Raw genomic sequence first — 21166 nt, 5'->3', positions numbered from 1 at the left:
GCCTAGCAGGACTTGGGACTTTCTTTCGAGTAAGAGCGCAAATGGGGAGGGGGAGAGTTACAGCTTAGCTCTGGAACAAATGCAGAGTCCAGCGGCACCCTTAAGACCAGCAAAGCTGTATTCAAGGTATGAGCTTTCGTGTGCACGCGCACTTCCTCAGATACAATGTCCTCTTCTCTCCGACATCGTTTCTGAGGAAGTGCGCGTGCACGCGGAAGCTCATGCCTTGAATACAGCTTTGCGGGCCTTAAGGGTGCCGCGGCTCATTCAACGCGCTTCGAAAAGCTGCGCATGCTTTATACGGCCGTAAGAAGCCAGGAAAACCACTTCCGCCCTTCCTTCCTTCCTAGTTCCTCCGGAGCCGGTTGCCCCGGGCAACCAGGAAGCGGAGCGCCTCAAGGTGGTGCGTCTGCGGATCCCGCCGCTCTCCTTGTCGCCCGCAGAGCTCGGCTGGTCGCCCTTCGGGGTGAGTAAATGCGGGGCTGGCAGGCTTTCCCGTCGGCTCGGAAGCCACGGAAGCAGCTGGAGCGCTGGAGGCACGTCCCGAAATGTGCTCACGCCTTCCTGCGTCGATTTTGGCGGCAATCCTATGCACGCGACTCTGGCAGTCAGGCGCATGGCTTGAGCGCAGTGGAGCTGCGGAGTAAAGCTGCGCAGGCTTGTGTTGACAAGCCCTCCTGAACCAAGCCTAGGGCAGGTGTCCGGGTGCAGGCAGTGGCTTCCTGCTGATGGCCTCTCCTTCCTGAGAGGAGTCATCATTCCCTCCTGCGACTGAGCCTCACAACAGACCTGCGAGGTAGATTTGACTGGAGGGGACAGAATGGCTGCCCCTGAAGTTTTATGAGTCCCAGGAGGAATGTGGGCGGGCTATACATTTAATAAATAATAATAAAACTGGGCTATACATTAATAAATAAAATAATTAAATACCTTCGTTGCTCCCGATAAGGTGTATTACATAGGTCTTTGGGGATATTGCCTTGAATACTGGATTCTTTTTATGATGAATTTAGTCCATAAAGAGAGGGATTTGTCAAGTGGAGAAAAAATAATCCCACAGGGAAGACTGTGGTTCCCCAACCTGACACAGTGTGTAGCATGATCTGGTTTGGCTTCCATTGATTCTTTTTTTTTTTTTGGTTATGCGCATTAATGAAAATTAATCTTTGGGACTGTAACTATGATGACTAGCACGTTCTCCTTCTGCTGTGGACCTTGGAAAGGACCCATGTGTTTCATTTGGCTCTAGACATACTCTCCCCCCTCCCTCTGAAGGAGCAAGAAGGGAGAAGGCAGCAGGAGAACCCCTTCCCCCTTTGACTCCTTCATCTTTGAGATTGTCAGGCACTTCCAAGGGAAGTTGCTCGGAGCAGTCTTCTCCCATGATGAGTGTTCAAGAGCGTAAATTTGTGAAGACATGCAGCCCAACTGAACCTGTGTTTCCTTAGAAATAAATCCCAATGGAGTCCCCTCCTAGGTAAGTAGACATGGGATTGTGTTCTTAGGCTTGTATTGGGTTACAGTTTCTTTCCCAGCCTTTCATATAAAATGTTCAAAGCTCACAGTGACATGTAGAATTTAAAAAACCTGCTAATAAGAAAAACAAAACCCCATTAATCAAAAGCCTATTAATCATGGAGCATGCCGTTAAAGCAGCAGCTGCATTTGCTGTAACAAGCTCATTTCTTATTTTTTAAATGAAGTGGTTGCTTTAATAAATCTTTTTTTTTTACTTTATTTATTTGGAATGTTTTGTTGCTGCCTTTGCATCCAGTTCAGGGTCCTCAAGGCAGCAAGCAGTTCATATTAAAACATGTTTAAATACACACACACACACATATGAAACAACCAAACATGAATGCATGAACACAGGTGCAAAACTAATGAACATGATGGAGGACATGTCCAACAAAACTGGGAAGTCTTCACCTGCTGGTAGAAGACAGTAATAGAAAATGACCACCAAGTCTGGCCTGGGGGGTTCCATAATCTTGATGCCACAACTGAGATACTTTGTTTTATTTATTTATTTGATGATTCATTTGCACCCCATCATTCTCCCCAATGGGGACCCAAATCAAAATCACTTATAGTGTTCCCCATTTTATCCTCACAAGAACCCTATGAGGTAGGTTAACTTGAGAGTGCAGCTGGCCCAAAGTCACCCAGCAAGCTTCCATGGCACAAGTGGGGATTTGAACCCTGGTCTCCCAGATACTTGTCTGGCACACTTCCCCTCTATGTTCAGATATTTGTCTGGCACACTTAATCACCACATGTCTAACCTCAGACGCTAGAGGGGCCCAAAGCAGGGCCTCTGAAGATGACAACACTGGTGAGGTAGGTCCATGTGGGAGCAGGCGATTCTTAAGTTATGCTCAGTTGAGTTACTATTTCCTTTTCATCGAACAGCTTCCGGAGAGCCAGTTTGGTGTAGTGGTTAGGAGTGCGGACTTCTAATCTGGTATGCCAGGTTCGATTCTGCGCTCCCCCACATGCAACCAGCTGGGAGACCTTGGGCTCGCCACGGCACTGATAAAACTGTTCTGACCGAGCAGTGATATCAGTGCTCTCTGAGCCTCACCCACCCCACAGGGTGTCTGTTGTGGGGAGAGGGATGGGAAGGCGACTGTAAGCCGTTTTGAGCCTCCTTCGGGTAGGGAAAAGCGGCATATAAGAACCAACTCTTCTTCTTCTAACAAGAAATAGCTCTGGGGCCTACCTACTCTCAGTTGGCTATCACAGCATCTCCCTGATGGGAGTTCTGAGGCTGATCTCCCCTACCTCTGAAAAATTAGCTATCCCACTCTTGTAGGCTGGGTGTGGGCTTCTTGCCCCTCTCCCTGTACACACAGTTGGCTTTTGTGTTTGTTTTGTAAATCTCTGGCACCTATTTCCATATGTGGTTACTATCACGGGATTGATATGACAGCATTGGGAAAATAAGCTGTTTCGACAATCCTGTGAGAAACCAGGGATTTGATATGGGATATGGGGTTGTGGGATCTGTGTTACTCTCCTGTCTCAGTTTCTGCTAATTTTCTCTTAATGTTTTTCTTTGGCAGTCGTGTTCTCCTCTTAAGTCCTAGATTATTATGGACCGGCATGTTCCCGTGCATCCGTTACCGGAGGAATTACTGAAGGTATGTAACTGGGGAAAAACTTGATGTCATCGTGCTCTTCATACTGACTCAATTAGTGCAACTGCACTGACTTCAATATAGAATGCTGCAGTTGCTAGTTTCTTTGCCGTTTATTAATGTGCCTAATGAACTGCATTGACCGTAGTACTAATATTTATACATAGCCTGTGTGTATACTTCGTTCCTCTTGGAATTGTGTTTTTCAGGCTTTTAAAAAGTTAGAGTTTGTCTGGTAGAACCCAGTGCAGACTCTTAAGAAGTTTAGTTTCTGCTGAAAGCTGATAGAAAAGGAAAGGATCTGAAATGAGGCACAGCCGGATATGGTTGGGCTTTTAATTTTTAACTTTCAATCTTTGTGGGGTTTCATATTTTAGAATTGTAATTACAATTCTATCAGAATTGTAACCCAACATGTGACAAACTTTGATTGCGGTGGGATATAAATCTTCTAAATAATAAATAAACAAGATGGGGGCCCGAAAAAGAGGCATCCGGAGTAATCTAACTACTCAAATTACAGAGTATGTTTCTTTTTAAATTGATAGTTTTCCCAGGGGAAACTGGAAGTTTAATGCTAAATATTTTCGAGTTACAGAAATGTAATGTGGATCCTATCATAGTAAACAGCAGGAAAGGCTGCAGGCAGCTGTTATGGAACTCACCAGCAGGGGCAGCTCTCACACAGCAGGGATCTGCAGCCTCCTAGCCTCAGAGGGAAGTGTAAGGGGGAGGGGGTGGTCAGAGGTGGGGGACGGAAGGCGATTGGCTGGCCGCTGGACAGACAGGCAAGCCAGTTGGAGGAGGAGGCACTCGGGCGGGACAGCCACCTGAGTGGGTGTTAAGCACTGAGTGGCACTTAAGCCATGAGACATACTCCTCCTCCAAGACCTTACCAGAAATATTGTGGAACAGATAATTGCATCCTAATACATTTATGAAAGGCTTTAAAAGAAAATCCCAAACTAAATTAAATCCTCACTGAAAGGTGTCTCGTAATAACCATTTTTATAGTTTGACCGTAGGTGCAATTAACTTTGCAATCCTATGTATACTTAACTAGAAAGTAGCGTCTTTGTGGGATCCACCTTCCTATTAAATACTCTGAGGAAGAGGGTTTCCATCTTGTAAATCTCTCTTAAAATAAATTGAAATTTGTCTTTGGAAAGATAATTGGCTGCTCTTCAACAGAATCATTAATAATTTTCATGAGACATTTTTGAAACAGCTGTGTTATTTATGCCATTAAGGAGGAGTGTGGGGGTGTGGGCTCAAGTCTGGACAAAGATGCCAGTCTGCGATTGGGAACCCAGACTGGGTGGAAAGGAGGCATAAATGCATTTTTAATAAAGAAGTAAATTTTCTTTTGATACCTGTGGCTGGTAAAGTTTTGATTCTAGGAAGGACTGAAAGATGGTTAGGAGAACCTGGACAAAACAAAGAGACCAGTAGCCAGAAAGGATAGATGTTTTACCCTTGGATTCCTAATCCTTTTCTTTTTGTTGGGGTGGGGGGAGGTTGTAATGATGTAAATAATCAATCAATCAATATTTATTTACGGTCATTCAGACCAAAATTCAAATACATGTAATTAAAAACTAAAACAATTTAAAAAGAGAGAAAATGATGTAAATGATTTTTTACGTGCTACTCTGCATACTTATACTTTAGGTTGGATTATAGTGTGGTTTATTTTTGTTGGATTACAGTGGATACTGTTATATACTAACCCTGCAAGATTGCCATAAATCAGCTGTGCCTTGAGAGCATTTAGAAGAAGAAGAAGAGTTTGTTCTTATATGCCGCTTTTCTCTACTTGAAGGAGGCTCAAAGCGGCTTACAGTCGCCTTCCCTTTCCTCTCCCCACAACAGACACCCTGTGAGGGAGGGGAGGCTGGGAGAGCCCTGATATTACTGCTCAGTCAGAACAGTTTTATCAGTGCCATGGCGAGCCCAAGGTCACCCAGCTAGCTGCACGTGGGGGAGTACAGAATCGAACCCGGCATGCCAGATTAGAAGTCTGCACTCCTAACCACTACACCAAACTGGCTCTCCACCACCACGGGACTCTAATCTAGCTCCTCAACTGCAGACCGGCATGGCTACCCTCCTGAAATGCTCTCAGTGCATGTTGTTCACTGTCAAATTTTTAGATAAACACTGAAGGGAGTTCTCCCCCTCCCTCCCTCCCTCCCTCCCCAGGGCATGCAGTGAACTGTCTAGAACCGTTTATTTTGAAAGACAGAAGTGGCGGTGCTGTAAGGCATCACGGTGTTCTTTTCAGGATAACAGGCCCTCCCTTCCTTTCCCATTACAGTTCAGTTTGTCCCTTTCAATAAGTAATTTTAGTACTTTGGAGCCTTATGGTATTTATTCTGAATAACAGTTTCATATTTCCAAGCACAACTTGTGACTGCCAGGAAATTAAGAATTAGTTTTTCATTTCCTTCAGAGCCACCGTAGCTATGATCAGTCTTTGTGAAGCAAAAAGTAAAAGAAAACAACATTAGGATAAATAAGGCTTGGCGGAACAGGGTTCAGAACCAACATTTTGGACGTAGAGCTTTTTCAAAGGGCAGTTATAGTGCCTGCCATTGATATTCTTCATTGGGTTGTGGCTTGTAAAACCCTACTTTGTTTGTTTGTTTTTTTATTGTGGCAAATTTATTTTAATCTCTCTTGCTCTTTTGTTTATGTTTGAATATTTTTCTTCTTCCTCTTCTCAAGGTTCGTTTTCTTGATCTGAACTCCTTTATCCCTTTTGTGTTGGTTGCTCCTAATTTTTCTAGTTTAAAAGTAAAGGTATCCCCTGTGCAAGCACTGGGTCATGTCTGACTCTTGGGGTGACGCCCTCCAGCGTTTTCATGGCAAACTCAGTACGGGGTGGTTTGCCAGTGCCTTCCCCAGTCATTACCGTTTACCCCCCAGCAAGCTGGGTACTCATTTTACCGACCTCGGAAGGATGGAAGGCTGAGTCAACCTTGAGCCGGCTACTGGGATTGAACTCCCAGCCTCATGGGCAGTGCTTTCAGACTGCATGTCTGCTGCCTTCCCACTCTGCGCCACAAGAGGCTCTTTTCTAGTTTAGAATGTTAAAATAAGCATGTCATATTCATGGACACACAATAGATTATGTCAGATAGTGATAGTGATGTTGGCCTGTGGTAGAAGAGCTAGATGTGAGCCCAACAAGATTTTTGAGGTACAGACTTTCAGGTGCCAAAGCTGCCTCTGCCTCTTCTGTATCTCTTATGCTTTCTTTGATGCAGGAGGATGTAAAGGATGATGTTTCTACATGTTTTTATGTGCTTCCATAGCTGGTTCATCTTAATGAAGAACCCAAAATGTTAATTCCTGCTGCATGAGTAATAGATGGTGAAACTCACTGCCAGTGGATATAGTCATCAGCATAGGTGGTTTTAAAAGGGGATTAGGTACATTAATGGAGGATAGGTCTGCTAGCTGTGATGACTTTAACAAAACTTCCATGTTCTGAATGCTACTGCCAGGGGTAGATCTAGGAAGATTTCTATGCCCTGTTTGTTGGAGAGCCAGCTTGGTGTAATGGTTAGGAGTGCGGACTTCTAATCTGGTGAGCCGGGTTTGATTCCCCCACTCCTCCACATGCAGCCAGCTAGGGGACCTTGGACTAGTTACAGTTCTCCCAGAGCTCCTTCAGCCTCATCTACCTCACAGGGAGAGGAAGGGAAGGCAGTTGTAAGCTGCTTTGAGACTCCTTCAGGTAGTAAAAAGGAGTTTACCCAAGTTCTTCCTCCTCCTCCTTCTTTTTCTTCTTCCTTTTCTTCTTTCTCCTCCTCCTCTTCCTCTTGGCTGGAAGTCCTTGTGCTGTAATTAGCTTCAGAACATTCTCCAAAGATTGGGAGAGGCTGTGGAGGGGCACGGTGGGGCTGGTGGAGTTTGGAAGTATCTGCAGAACGTGAGTGCACCTGCACAGGGTTAGTCAACCTGTGGTCCTCCAGATGTCCATGGGCTACAATTCCCATGAGCCCCCGCCAGTGTTTGCTGGCAGGGGCTCATGGGGATTGTAGCCCATGAACATCTGGAGGACCACAGGTTGACTACCCCTCACTTGCAGACCCCACAGCACTTGGATTTCTGCTGTTATCCACAAGGCAGAATTTTCAGCCATCTTTGTGGGGTGGGCTAACACTTTGGGTTTAAGTCCTATTGGGTTGGATTCAGCATCTTTTCCACTCAATTCTCTGCCATACCATAGCCCTCTGGTCCACATTGTATTAGCCCATGTAGGTACATAATTCCCAGCACAGCTTTTCTGGCTGGCCGAAGACACTGTCTCCATCGTTTTCCACCTGCAGGAAAGCTGGTTGGATCCAGCTCACTCTTTCAGCATCTCAGGTGTTGTACAAGTATGATTTTCCTTCTTCATGTAGCTCTGCTGTTGTGCAAAAGCCTTGCCAAGGGAACCTCAGGAAGGAATGGGTTTCCTCCCCTCCTCTTTGGGGCATTTTCTTTGCTTCTACACAGGCAGGAGCAATAAAAGCAGAGGAGGTTTCCTAGGGCCAATTACCCAAATGTAAAAAAAAAAAAAGGGGGGGGGAGTTTGTTGGGCCCTCAAAAAGATGCGATGTTTTGTTTGCGAGGATTCTTAAATGCACACAAACTGGGCGTTGTGTGCCTAAGTACATCCTGTGTAGACGAAGAACGATTTCATACCTGTCAAATTTCAAAGTTTCCATATGACTCAGAAGTCTCACATACAGTAGATCACGTGATGCCTTCTATGAACACTTCCCCGCTCGTGGTTTTAGATGGACCACAAATGCGGTATTGTCAAACTGTCTTGCTGCCTGGAAAGGGATGCCAATATCATTTCTTTGGAGTGCTTTTGAAGGCTAGCGGGTTACAAACATAAACGGAGAGTCCTCCAAAGAAGCTGATAATGCGGAATCGTGACTGAAATTTAGAGAAGCAGCCTTATTAAGGCTTGAGCAGCCTGTGGTTAACCTGAAGCAAAGCCCTCATAGCTTTCAGTAGCTTCAGTGGAGAACCGAAGATTTATTCCTGCCTCCATTGCAACCCCTGCTGTGTTGTTGGTCTCCGGTCAGCCTCCTTTGCTGTCCACGGCAGTTACCAGGAGGGAGGGAGGAAAGGCAGCGTGGCATAGCCTGATCTCACCGTATCTTGAAAGCTAAGCAGAGTCAGCCCTGGTCAGAGCTTGGAATGGGAGACTACCAGGGAAGACGGGACATTGCTTCACTGAAGACGGTCCTGGCAAACCACCTCAGCTTCTCGCTTTCCTTGAAAGCCCCTTGCTGGGCTCACCATAAGTTAGCTGCAACTTGACGGCAGTTGCGTACATAAAGGAGAACAGCATACAGTTGCACTAGGGCAAGAAACCCCATTCCCCTTGCAGAAAATGTTTTTTCCTCTCCCATTGTCTCTTCTGCACTGCATTCTTCTTCCCCTTCAGGTTGCAAGCCCCTGCAGTTATTTATTAATTGCTTTGTGTGCTGCATGTGCCACCTTTCAGGCTTGGCTTCCAGGGCAGTTAACAACATAAGAACCCACTTAGCTTAATACAAACCTACATGAGTGAAATAATTTAAAAGTCAATCAAAGGAACCATTGGAATAAATCCACCGAAGGAATTGGATTGGAGACGGCTGGATCACCTTCCCTACGAGGAAAGACCAAAGGGTCTGGGACCTTTCAGTTTAGGAAAGAGATGGCTGAGCGGGGACACGATAGAGGTTGATAAAATTACGCATGGGGTGGAGAACGTTTTGCCTCTCCAAAACACTAGAACTTGGGGGCATCCAGTACAGCAGATGGGCAGTTGTTTCAGAACGGACAAAAGAAAATACTTCTTTGACGTCAGTTGATTAAAATGTAGGATTTGCTGCCAGGGAATGTGCTGATGGCCACTGACAACTTTAAAAGGTGATTAGATGGATTCGCGGAGGCTACTCGCCACAGTGGCTGAGCAAAACCTCCACATTCAGAGGCACTAAGCCTCTAAATCCCAGAACCAGGAGGCAGCATCTAGGAAGGCTTCGGCCTCTTTGCCCTGTTGTTGGCTCATCAGAGGCACTGGTTGGCCACCGGGTGAGACAGGATACTGGACTAGATGTGGTCTGATCCAGCGGGGCTGTTTTGGATTGCCTCCCAAAAGAGCTGGATGCACTTCCTAAAAGGCAATCCATAGAACTGGGATGGCCACTAAACTCTTGAAAAGGCCCGATATTGGATGGGAAGAGAAGCAGGGAAACATCACAGGACAGAGATCCTTCTAAAAGGAGCGGAAACATTCTTTGCCATTTTCAAGAAAGAAGGTCTGCTTTTAGGTCTTAACTTCTGTTGCCCTGGGGGGGGGGTTTGCTAATATTTTCAAGGTTATGTTAAGGGTAGCAGGGGCAGGAACTCCCTGTTGTCCAGTTGCTTCTACACTTTCCTTTGAGGCTGCTGTATCCAATTAATTTGAGATTAGAATGATAAAGATGGATGGGGAGTTGATTCCTCTGCAGGAAATCCAGACGAGAGCGTTTTGTTCTGACCACTAAGAAATTTCTCCTGATGTTCATTTGGAAACTACATTACATTACGCCCTTTGGAACATAAGTCTTTGTCCTGTTCTATGTGACTGACTGCCCTTCAGATATTTGAAGAGTGCTGCCGTGTCTCCCCACGGTCTCCTCTACTGCCGGCTGACTGTGCTCAGTCTTTTCCTTTCAGGATTATTTCCCCATGCCCATGAGTTCCTCTGAACCAGTTCCAGTTTGGTCTGTGTTTGTAAAAAAAATTGAAATGGAACACCCAGAACTGGACATAGTACAGCAGTCGAGATCGGACTGGCATAGAATAAGAGTACAACAGTTACTTCTCTTGACTTGGATATGGTGCATTATGTTAATGCAGCCTAAATCAATATTAGCCTTTCTGTAGCCTTGTCATTGCTACTGACCAGTGTTCAGCTTGCGACTGACCGCAGTCCTGACGTCTTTTCCCATGTGCTGGGCCAGATGTGCTGTTATCCATCGTTGTGCACTTGTGCATTTTAGTTTTTTTACCTACATGCAGAATTTTGCATTGGTCCCTGGCGAGTTTCATTTCGTTGACCCATGAGGTCCCTTCCAACTCTATTATTGGAATAGATGACCCATGAGGTCCCTTCCAACTCTATGATTCTGTGATTCAGCCAACCTTTACAACCTATTCAGGTATTAAATTTATTAATTTATAATTTGTTTTTTAGACCTCCCCTCCCTATTGGGGGTCAGAAGGCCCTGATGCAGCTATCATAGATATCTTTGGGGCCAGGGACCCCTAACAAGTTTTAATACATGCAGCAGGATTGTACTGAATCAGACCACTAGTCTAGTGATCCCCAACCTGTGGGCAGCTGACCACATGTGGTCCGTCAACTAACTGGAGGTGGGCCGCAAAGGACGCCTTCTCCCCCCCCCCAGCCCTTTACTTCATCCACGATCCGGCAGGCGCACATGGGACTGTCTCGTTGCAGAGAAACAAGCTCAGGGTTCCCATTGATTTGTCATTGTCATGAGTTAAAATGTCCATGAAAATAAAATGTTCTTTATGTTCATTGTTGTGGCGTGTCTGTATCTTATTTTGAAGGGATGTTTAAACATTACCATAGCGATCAGAGAGCGTTAGGGCAGTGGTTGAGAGTAGAGGAGTAAACTACCCCCCCCCCACTGGGCCTCAGTAAAATTGTCAAGCGTTGAGTGGTCCCCGGTGATAAAAAGGTTGGGGACCACTGCACTAGTCCATCAAGTCTTGAGCCAAGATAAAAAGCAGGGTACAAATTAAAATATTTAATAAAATAAATCAGTATTGTCTACTTGGACTGTCAGTGTCTCTCCGAGGTCTCAGCCTGAAGATTTTTATATCAACTCTGACCTAACTCCTGACAATGCTAGGGATTGAACTTGGGACCTTTGGTCCATTTTTGTTGCCTATTCACGTGTGAGATATCCTTCCCAATTTTTGTGATGTGTGCAGATTTGGCAAGGGCTGTGTCCACCCCTTCTGTTCCAGGCCCTTTATCCTTCAATGTATTCCCTAAATACGTTGCTTCCTATTTTCTTCTAGATGTCCCGGGATGAGACGGTGTGTAAATACTGTGGAGTTAGCTATTTGATCCTTCACGAGTTTAAAATGCTAGAAGAGAAAGTCAAAGCGATGGAAGAGAAGATGAAGTTTTACCAAGGAAGCGTGGAACGGGAGAGCCTACTTCAAGAAAAGCTACAGCACCTGAGTCAAGATTTCGCCCAGTGCACAGCAGCCAGTGAATCAAAAACAGCAAGGTCGGCACACGGTACTCACTTTTGGGGTTTCCAGTTAATAGGCTCCGTAATGTAATTCAGAGGAAAACAGACTTTGGCTGACTTGCCTGATGGCTTGCAGCAGGTATAATTCACATTAATGAAATGTTGTCATTTGAAACCTGCTGTTTGCCACTTGGACCGTTGAGCACTGGTTGATCACATCACGGAGAGAAAAACAGAAAGTTATTTTAAAGCCTGCTGTCATCAGAAAGTGAAACTTAACTTTTCGTTCACCCGTTTCCTGACTGTTGGAAGGTTTTCCTTGTGACGGACAGTGACCTCATGCTGTTGCCCTCCCAGGTGTGGCTTGTGCCTTTTGCTCTCACGCATAGAAGTACACCTACCGTTCAGTCAGACTTCATACAACCTTCCTGTTGACGCAGCACGTCACACACATTGGATAGACACTCCGCTGGTTCCTAATAAGTGACTGAATTAATTCCAAAATTCTGGTTGTCACCGGCAAAGCCTTTGAGAACCTTGGACTGTTTCCACACTGGGGGCTTCATGCTGGGCTGCAGGCTGGAGTTAGAGTCGGGGCAGGTTTCCTCACCTCTTCCTGCTCCTGCACAGGGAAGCATTTGGCCTCGTGCACCTTGTCTGCCCCAGATTTGTGCTCCCCCATGGGAGGTGGGGCAGCCAAGTTCCCAGTGCGGAAACAGTCTTGGAGGCACATCCCTGCAGGACCACTTCTCCTGCTTTGTTCCATTTGCTCATCTGAGCAAAGCCTCCCTCAGATGCCACTCTGCAAATGGCAGAAACAAGCAGCAGCTTGTATCTGCGCCTTCTCTGTGGTGCTTCCACTTTGTGGAATGGCCTGCCTAAGGCAGTCAGGAAAGCGCCTACACTTCCATCATTTCACAGAATATGTAAAACAGAAATATTCAACTTCACTCTCTAATTGCCTGGCCATTTATCATATGGCTGGTGCTGCCTGCAGCTATAGGATACAAATCTTGCTTCCGATAATATACCTGGTTTGCATCAGAGGCGTGCATGAGAGACTGGAAACTAAAGTTTTCTCTCTGGGGCCCACAAATAAGATATGGCAGGGCCTGCAGAACCATATGGCTCTAGGGCCAAATGTGCCTCAGTGGGGAACCAAATACAGTTTTTGGGGAAAGAACTCCTGAAGATGATCTGTTGAAGGGATAGGTGGGGTATTGGAATAACAATATATGAACTGAGTGGCAGGCAAAATAAAATATCTTTATGATATGAAAGGGCTTCTTAGATGCTTTATTGGAAGGAAAATTAGAGAGGTCAGCAGTTGCTGGTAATTCACAGCAGCCCATTCACAGATTTGTGTGACGCAAAACAGTCACATTTGTTACATATGGCATTATTTTGTATGTATCACTTCCTAAAAAGAACTCACGCCAATCAGAGTTTGGGCTGCAGAAAATGTATGGGTCAACATGTTACTTATCAGCAACGTTAGCTTTCAGTTGTACAAATGGACTTTCTTATATGGCCTCTTGGTTGACCTCTTTCTCTGAATTTTCATACAGCTTGGCTCTCTGAATTATAAAAGTTTGCTGACTCCAGAGGTATGGCATGCCCAGCAGCAATCATGGTGGGCATTAGAGAATTCACAGCACTTCAATTATATTATCTCAGTAGTCCTTCTGACAGCCCTGTAAAGCAGGATGGTGTTATGATGAATTAATTCCTGCAGATGCAAAGGGAGATCTTTTGACTCTGTGACTACCCATTCACTGGTCTGGTCCTCCAAGCTGCCTTGTTGTATTGCTGATTTTTTTTTCTTGTGGCCTTGGCCTCTTTAACTGCTGAAGCTCGTAAATACCTCATGTCCTCTTAATGCAGGCAATGCCAGTCACCAAAAGTTCCCTTTGAGGAGAGCTGTGTAGGATCTAGCAAATATGCCTATCTGTTTGGCAGCCAAGGCAGGAACAGCAGGCCATAAAAGCTCAAAGGGGAAAAGGTTACAAAGAAAAGGGCTGGGGCCCTGGCTGGACATTTGAGGAAGTGCCTTGTATGCACAAGATAAAGCATTATTGATTTGGGCTCTTGAATACACAGCATTCAGAGCCCAGGTGTTCCCAGATAATTGAGCAATGGCCTTTTCTCCAGTTTTACGAAGGCAGGACACAAAAGTTGTTGATGTAAGTACTATCTGAAGTCTGCCTGGGTACAGAGGCTTGCTAATCACTAGGAGCCCTTATTTGAGAACTCCCAAGGTTGACTCGGTAAGCACTTGGTGTAACTGTGTCATTCTTATTGGGTGATTTTTGCAGTTAAATACTTTTGAATGGCACTGTTACCACCTTCAGAAATCTTGAGGGTGGCCTCTCCACTGACTGGGTGTGTTATCTTTGTAGCGTGCAGATGTGGCTTTCCATCCTGACTTAAGGTGGCCCCATGGGGCTTTCACCAGTAGAACAATAATCTGGTTAAGTATTACGGATAGCATTACTAAATAATGGAGATGGCAGGATAACCATCTTGCCGTTTGCCTTCATAAAGAAAAATGTGGCTTGCATGTGTTGCTGTACACAAACTCCCTTTCTCTGAGTTGGACTCTCATGGGACTCAACATGTGGGCCCCATTGTTTTGCATCCTGACGTGTGAACATGGCTGTTTCACCTCACTGCAGGGGATAGGATAATATTTTTATTGACTTGGGCAGATGAAAGCTAGAAGCCCAGGATTCTCTTGTGATGCCGTACATTGCAATCCAGCATTTGGAGAATGCGTTAGGCATTTTTTCCCCACTGACCAGTATGCGTAACATTTCCTTTAGAAATGTGATTCCCCTCATGTATAGGTTTCAGAAGCAGTTTGGTTTTTTTTATTCAAAGGGGAGGGGGAGAATCATAATTCCCACTATTCAAAGGCAAGCCTTCAGTTGGACTTTTAAGTTCCACCCATACTTCATGTCCCTTCAGTAGCTGAACTGCTACTTGATGTATGAAAATAATCATGTGTAAATGGAACATAAGAAGAGCTGTGTGAAATCAGACTGGACGCTTGTTTATTCGACATCCTGTCCCCAACAGAGCTAGCGTGATATAGTGGTAAAGAGCAGTGGCCTGTAATCTGGAAAACCAGGTTTGATTCCCTATCCCTTCACATGCAGCCAGCTGGGTGACCTTGGGCTAGTCACAGTCCTGTTAGAGCAGTTTGCACAGAGCAGTTCTCTCAGAGCTCTCTCAGACACAGGTATGGGGAAAGGAAGAGAAGGTGATTGTAAGTCACTTAGAGAATCTTTCAAGTAGTGAAAAGTGGAGCATAGAACCAAACTCTTCTTCAAGCTGATGCCTCTAAGAAACCCTCAAGGAACACTGAGGTCCAGCTGCATATTATACTTGTTTCTAGTCTTCTATGGGTCCTGTCAAACCAGATGTGCCCTGGTTTGAACTCTCAGATGTCTGAGACAGACCTCACTTGGCTGACTCAGACTGGGACCACAGTGTATGGGGAGAGAAGGCTTAACCTTACCTCTGCCCATCCAGCTTTTCTGACCTGAGGAGCTGCAGCTTGCCCCATCAGGTACACTTCTCTGTTGCTTGTCAGTACAAGCTTCTTCAGTTGGGAAGACTGCCTTTGTGGGGCCATTTCAAGTCACTATTGTCCCATTAGAACAGGGCCACTGTCCTCACAAGTCCAGGAATTAAATTTGACTGTGGAATTCTCAGAATGCATGTCTAGGTTGCAGAGAAATGGGGAAGCCTAGGTGCAGTGTAACATGAAATTAGGCTCTGGTATTCAAAGAACTGCAAAACACTTATTGGAAGAAAATGCCAGAAACGTGGGTAAGACCTTCAGTGATGCTCACTTACCTGTACGTTCTGGATTGATTTTCCTCCCTTCAGCACTTAGTTCACTTTCTAGTTGCTGTTTCCGCAGGTCTTCTATGAGGTCTTTTGTGCTGATTTTTTCCCTTGTTTCACTTCCAAGTCAAAGGTAATTCGAAAGTATGCAGATTCCATTGAATTTCCTTCCCCCTCTGCTCTTTTGCTACCCCTCAAAGGTCACTCCTCCACCCACATTGAAGTTGTTCCTCTCACCTTCCGCCATCCTTCCTGCTTCAGTGTATAAGTTCCATTGATTACTTTCCCCCTTGTTTTAATTTTTTTCTGTAAGTGCCGTGAGTCTAACCACATGAGACTATTGCTAGTTTTGGATCGCTAAATTAAAAAAAATGAAATGATGGGGGAAGTTTAGAAGGAGCTGCATATGGTTTAGTTCACTGCTGGTATTGACATGAAAGAGGGATTGGAGAGGAGAGAAACGGCAGCATCCCCAGTGCAAAAAAGAAAAAGATTTCAGTGCTGAATGTAGACAAAATGGGGGGGGGGGGTGTCAGTGGAATTAAATTGATGTGAGATTTAAAGAGAGAGAGTTACTGGGATGGGAAGCCTAAAGCTTTGAAAATACCTTTCCCTTTAATGTTTTAGTAAGCTTTTTTTGAGGGGGGGAGTAGTTATTCTCTTGAAACCTAACATAATAACAACAGCTGGGCCAAATGGACCTTCTGCAAATTTAAACTGAATGGACCTTCTGCAAACAGCTGAACTTAAGAATCACTTTACCAATTTTAACATTGGTAAAGCGGGATACCATTGACCGGGAGGGTGGGGTTTCTTGATTAAAAATTTGGTCTATATGGAGCAACAAAAAGTTTCATAGAACACACAGAACACAAAAATAGTATTGTAATATATATATATATATATATATATATATATATATTTAAATTTTAACATAAGTACAATTTGCCAGGTACCCCCAGATGTCCCTTCAAAAGTGGGACAATCTGGTCACCTTACACTTGGGATGGATCCATTGTGAGGAACCAGTGTAATTGGCTTAGTTAAATAATTGCCAATATCACAACCAGTGTGCAGGATCAAATTAGAGAATCACAATAACACATTAGAGAATCGCAAAAAGAAAACTATTCAGATTAGTAAGCAAGGACAGGAAATTAGTATTACTGTGTGGCTGTGCTAGGTCATTGGCGAAAATACCCCCACCACCCACCATTTATTTCAGTTTAGTGACATAAGACTAAAAAAGCTCTCCAGAGCTTCTGCTATAGGACTCCTCACTCATGCAAATTGCAGCCGTGTGCAAAGCGTGGTAGAGCTGCAGCTGACTTTGCACAAGTGCTCATGTGCATACACACAGGTTATTGATTACTTCTTGCAGTGCCAGTGTCAGTGGACTCTGCCATGCATTCCGTACACTCAACATGTTCCTCCATGTTATGAGATCGTGTGACTCCCATTTTTCACAGTGGCTGATAACACAGCAGAGAATCCCCTAGTGCTTTGCAGTGTGGAAAACAGGACTGCACAGACACTTGTCAGCTTTTTAAAAAATTCTTGAAGTTTTGGGTCTCCCACCGTGTTTACCTGCATTTTCTTCAAGTGAAGAAAAGTTTTCTCTGGTTTAAAAACCTGCTAGTCATTGGTTTCCCCTAAAGAACTTTGGTTGGCAGAAATTGCTCATTTATATATTAGTGTGTCTTTCATCCTATGTTTTAGACACATTTGAACAACAATGTTGTCTTTGTGCTTGGTTTTGCATACAGTTGGAACATTTGATTAAATATTCAAGTGGAAGGACATCCAGTTCTGCCTTCTGCTGCTGCAAAGGTGTCCTGACGCGCTTTTCTCCTTTGTAAGACTCTTCCTTGAATCCTTCATACCATTGTAAAGCTGAAGTACGTGGCAAACACCTTGCTGTGAAGGGAGACCGCAGTAGCCATGAGGGTCAGGTGGGGCAGAGTGGAGGGGTCAGGGGGCAAAATTGCTCCCTCCTACCTGTTGAGCAGAGCTTTGCTGACAGAAGAGGAAGCAGCTGGTGATTTTCCTCCCTTTCCCCTCCACATGGTGTTCTCCCAACAGTTGGCAGGGTTTGAATATACAGAGAGAGTGGAGCACCAAGCTGCTTAAGCAATAAAATAGTTTTATTTGGAAGAGAATCAACTATTCACAGAAAGAGAGAGACTAACTTGTCTGCCGTCATTCTTCTGTTGTTCAACTGTTCTGGAGGCGAGGAGGAGGAAGTGTGGTCAAATAAGCAGGAAGTCTCTTGCTGAGCCAATCAGGAAGAGATAATTTGAAAATCATCAGGAAGTTCCTGTTCCAACCATACTAAACATACATCTCCTCTAAAGCCCCCCGCAAAATACTCTATATATACACTGAGGTGAAGAAAAGTTTTGTTTACTTACAGGTAAGTAGCCTACCTGTCATTGGTGTCCACTGCTGTGGGGGTGCTACTGCACTCACTAAAGTCTTTGCCAGTTACAGTGTTCCCACTGCCCCTGATGGTTGTTTTTTCCTCAGGCGTGGTTCCAGAGACTGGGGATGGGCCGGTGGCGAATCACCCCTTGATCAAAATGGACAGCTATAAAGCACAGCTATAAAAGAAAAACCTAGCACTCCAATTGTAAATATAATTGCTGACATATCTGTCTTTAACACTCCTGGCCATATCAGGTTTTGGGAAACATTTTGACATTTTGCTACTGTAGGCAGATGGGACGTAATCTAAGACCTTGGAGCAGCAGATCTTTGCATTGGTTTTTGGATCCTGTAACGCACTTTCCGTGAGGGTTGAGTGGCAAAACTTAGTTGGTCCTAAAGGTGCAGTTGGGCTTCAACTTTGTTCTCCCTTTCAGTAACCGAGGGCTCTACTAAACAAGAAGGAAAACCCGTTCACAAGAGCAAGATGCAGTGAAAAGGAGATACGGGATCCGAACGATTATCACAGGACTGCTAGATGGCTTTAAAATAAAGGAATGTCCATATTTTTACTGTCTGTAAACAGAAGATGAAATATATTTGTGAGCAGAGTGACCAGTACTCAAAGATTTAATATTCAGGCTCCCAGCAGATGGGTGGCATAGGGAAAAGAGAATGGGTAGTGGTGGGGAGGAACCAGCCAGCCATAAACCTTAAAGACATCAGTGGTGTATAGCCCCAAGCCGTTGGTACCCAGTGAAAAATTGCCATTTTCAGACCAGGCCAGCACTGTGGATGGAGGAGATGTTTAGCCTCTGTATCTCTGCGGTGGTGTCCATGGAGTGACCTAGCAGTGGTTATCCTTTACACCTTTTGTAGCTGTTGATTCTACTACTTTTGATTTCTCTTGTTACCTGTCTGACTTGGGAAGGGTCAGTTTTAAATCAATATGGCTTTGTGCCCTAAAAGTTATACACTTCTCTTTATTTTTGTATTGCTGTGGGCCTAGTTTATGACCTCATCATCTCTTAATATGAGCATGTTGAAATCTACAACTACTGCAAAAATCAGTTGCCCCCCCCCCTTTGTCTGCTTTATATCTCTGATGTTTTCCATTTACAAGAAAAGAACAGTAAGATGCCCTATGGGGACGCCCTTTGCTCTGTTGTACAGCTGACAATATCCTAAATGGAGAAACAGAATAAAGTTTGATTCCAGTGGCACATTTAAGATTAACAAAGTTTAATCTGGTATAAGCTTTTGTGTGCATGCAAGAGCCTCTTGTGGCGCAGAGTGGTAAGGCAGCCGTCTGAAAGCTTTGCCCATGAGGTTGGGAGTTCGATCCCAGCAGCCGGCTCAAGGTTGACTCAGCCTTCCATCCTTCCGAGGTCGGTAAAATGAGTACCCAGCTTGCTGGGGGGTAAACGGTCATGACTGGGGAAGGCACTGGCAAACCACCCCGTATTGAGTCTGCCATGAAAACGCTAGAGGGCGTCACCCCAAGGGTCAGACATGACTCGGTGCTTGCACGGGGGATACCTTTACCTTTACCTTTTACATGCAGAATGGAGTGATGGAGAAACTTGTAGAACCCCTTCTCTATGCATTCTGAAAAACACAAAAACAAAAGGTGAAATTGGGGAAGATTGTTGCCCCAAAATGTTTGTAAACAGTTGATGATAGAGTAGTTATCACTTTGGTCAGTGTCACTGAAATTCTGAGAATATGCAGATTTATTTACACTCAGTAGACCATTAATGAATTAAAAGTCTGCCGAGTAAAACATTTTACAGTGCCATCCTAATCAGTAATACATCTTCCTAAGCCCATTGATTTCAGAAAACCTAGAAGGGTGTAACTCCACTTAGGAATGCATGTCATTCAACTGAGATGACTGTTTACCTTAATAGTAAGGGAACAGTAGGTAGGAGAAAGGCTTTGGTTGAAGAGGAAATTTGCTGTGGAAAATTGCACGCTTAACTGCGGCTACGTTCCTGGAAACAGAATACAGTATGAAGCCGCTTCGTAGGCGATATTTATAACACTATTCTTCTGAGGGATATAGTTACATTATTGAAGTTTTGAAGAGGAGGAGCTGTTTTTTTGCATCTTGCTTTTTACTAGCCAAAGGAGTCTCAAAGTGTCTTACAATTGCTTTCCCTTCCTCTCCTCCCAACAGACACCCAGTGAGGCTGAGAGAACTGTGAGAGAGCTGCGACTGGCACAAGGTCACCCAACTGGCTGCCTGTGGAGTAGTAGGGAATCAAACTCGGTTCTCCAGCTTAGACGCCGCTGCTCTTACCCACTGCACCCTGCCTGCCATTTCTTATATATGACATTTTAAAACAGAGGCTAGATAGCTATCTGATGGAGAGGCTGATTCTGTGAAGGCAAAGGGATGGCAGGTTACAGTAGAAGAGCGATTGGGATGTGAGTGTCCTGCATAATGCAGGGGGTTGGACTAGATGACCCAGGAGGTCCCTTCCAACTCTATGATTCTATGATGAGTGACATATCAAGGCTTTCTCGGGGTGTTGGCAGTGGCACTAATAGGAGTGAAGAGTTCATTTTTAATGACAGTGACCTAGTTTTGTATCTTAAAGGAACGCACTAGGCAGCCTTCTCCAGCGCATGAGGTTGGAACTTAATGCATAATTGACCACGGCTGCTTACGTAATGGACTATGGCTCCTTCCCCATAGGAGCAATCCAAAATGATAGGAGGAGCTTCTCCTGTGAGGGCGAACCAAGTGGTGACCCACTTCAGGCTCACACCGGCCAGAGGTCATTGCTGTCATTGGTATGCAGCCCTAGCCAGAAGACGCCACCCACTGGCTGAAAGCACAGCCCCAATTACAGCACCCTGGCATTTCCCCCCTCCCTTTCGTAGTCAAATTTACGCCCAGAATGAAGAGTGCTAAGTCATGAGAATGCTCCATTGCAAGCTTTCCTGTATTGTTACTTTTGGAATGTGAGCTACCAAAAAAGAGCCCCCTTGTTGTATAAAAAGAATTTTTACACTCCTGTAGACCTTTATAAAGATATCCAAGAACCTTTGGATATGTACATGCTTTAGATACCAGTTGCAGTAAGTCTCACAGTTTGTTTGATTTTTGGCATAATTGAAAAGCTTTCTACCTTTTCTGATATCTCTTGAAGGAGGCATATCCTCCTCTCCTCCCCCCCCCCCCCGCCCGAGGAAACGACATGGATGTATTAAGTTATGTGAATGTTATGTTCTATTTTATTGACCTCTCGCAGAATAAAAGAATTACACCTGGAGCTGGGACAGAAGCAAGATGCAATACAAAATCTAAATGAACTGTTGGGATGCCTCCAAGAAGAGAAAGAAGCTTCACTTAGGCAAATACAGATATCAAGGTAAGGAATCTCATGAGCAAGATACAGGATATTGGATTTTTTCCCCCTGCCATGTATGATTAGATGTATTTGCGCAAATGATTGGAAGCATAGCTATGTC

The 21166-nt window shown here is 44.7% G+C and overlaps 1 protein-coding gene across 8 annotated transcripts in view; it reads left to right on the top strand.

Moving 5' to 3' along the window:
• The first annotated feature begins 315 nt into the window (after nucleotides 1-315).
• The window catches only part of LEKR1 (leucine, glutamate and lysine rich 1), a 102044-nt gene continuing 81193 nt past the window's right edge, over nucleotides 316-21166 (top strand). For 4 of the 8 annotated variants that reach the window (XM_077348608.1, XM_077348610.1, XM_077348607.1 and 1 more), the window contains exons 1-4: nucleotides 316-466; nucleotides 3066-3143; nucleotides 11232-11446; nucleotides 20947-21066. In XM_077348608.1, coding sequence (XP_077204723.1) covers nucleotides 3096-3143; nucleotides 11232-11446; nucleotides 20947-21066 — 383 coding nt within the window. In that variant the 5' untranslated portion in view covers nucleotides 316-466; nucleotides 3066-3095. Of the gene's footprint in view, nucleotides 467-546; nucleotides 797-1290; nucleotides 1478-3065; nucleotides 3144-11231; nucleotides 11458-20946; nucleotides 21067-21166 lie in introns of those variants that run through there. The other 4 variants (XM_077348606.1, XM_077348605.1, XM_077348611.1 and 1 more) reach the window with 4 other exon arrangements.

The sequence above is a fragment of the Paroedura picta genome, chromosome 8 (assembly GCF_049243985.1).
Source record: "Paroedura picta isolate Pp20150507F chromosome 8, Ppicta_v3.0, whole genome shotgun sequence".
Taxonomy (NCBI): Eukaryota; Metazoa; Chordata; class Lepidosauria; order Squamata; family Gekkonidae; genus Paroedura; species Paroedura picta.
The sequence above is the reverse complement of the archived record's forward strand: the minus strand, read 5'-3'. Positions and strand labels throughout refer to the sequence as shown.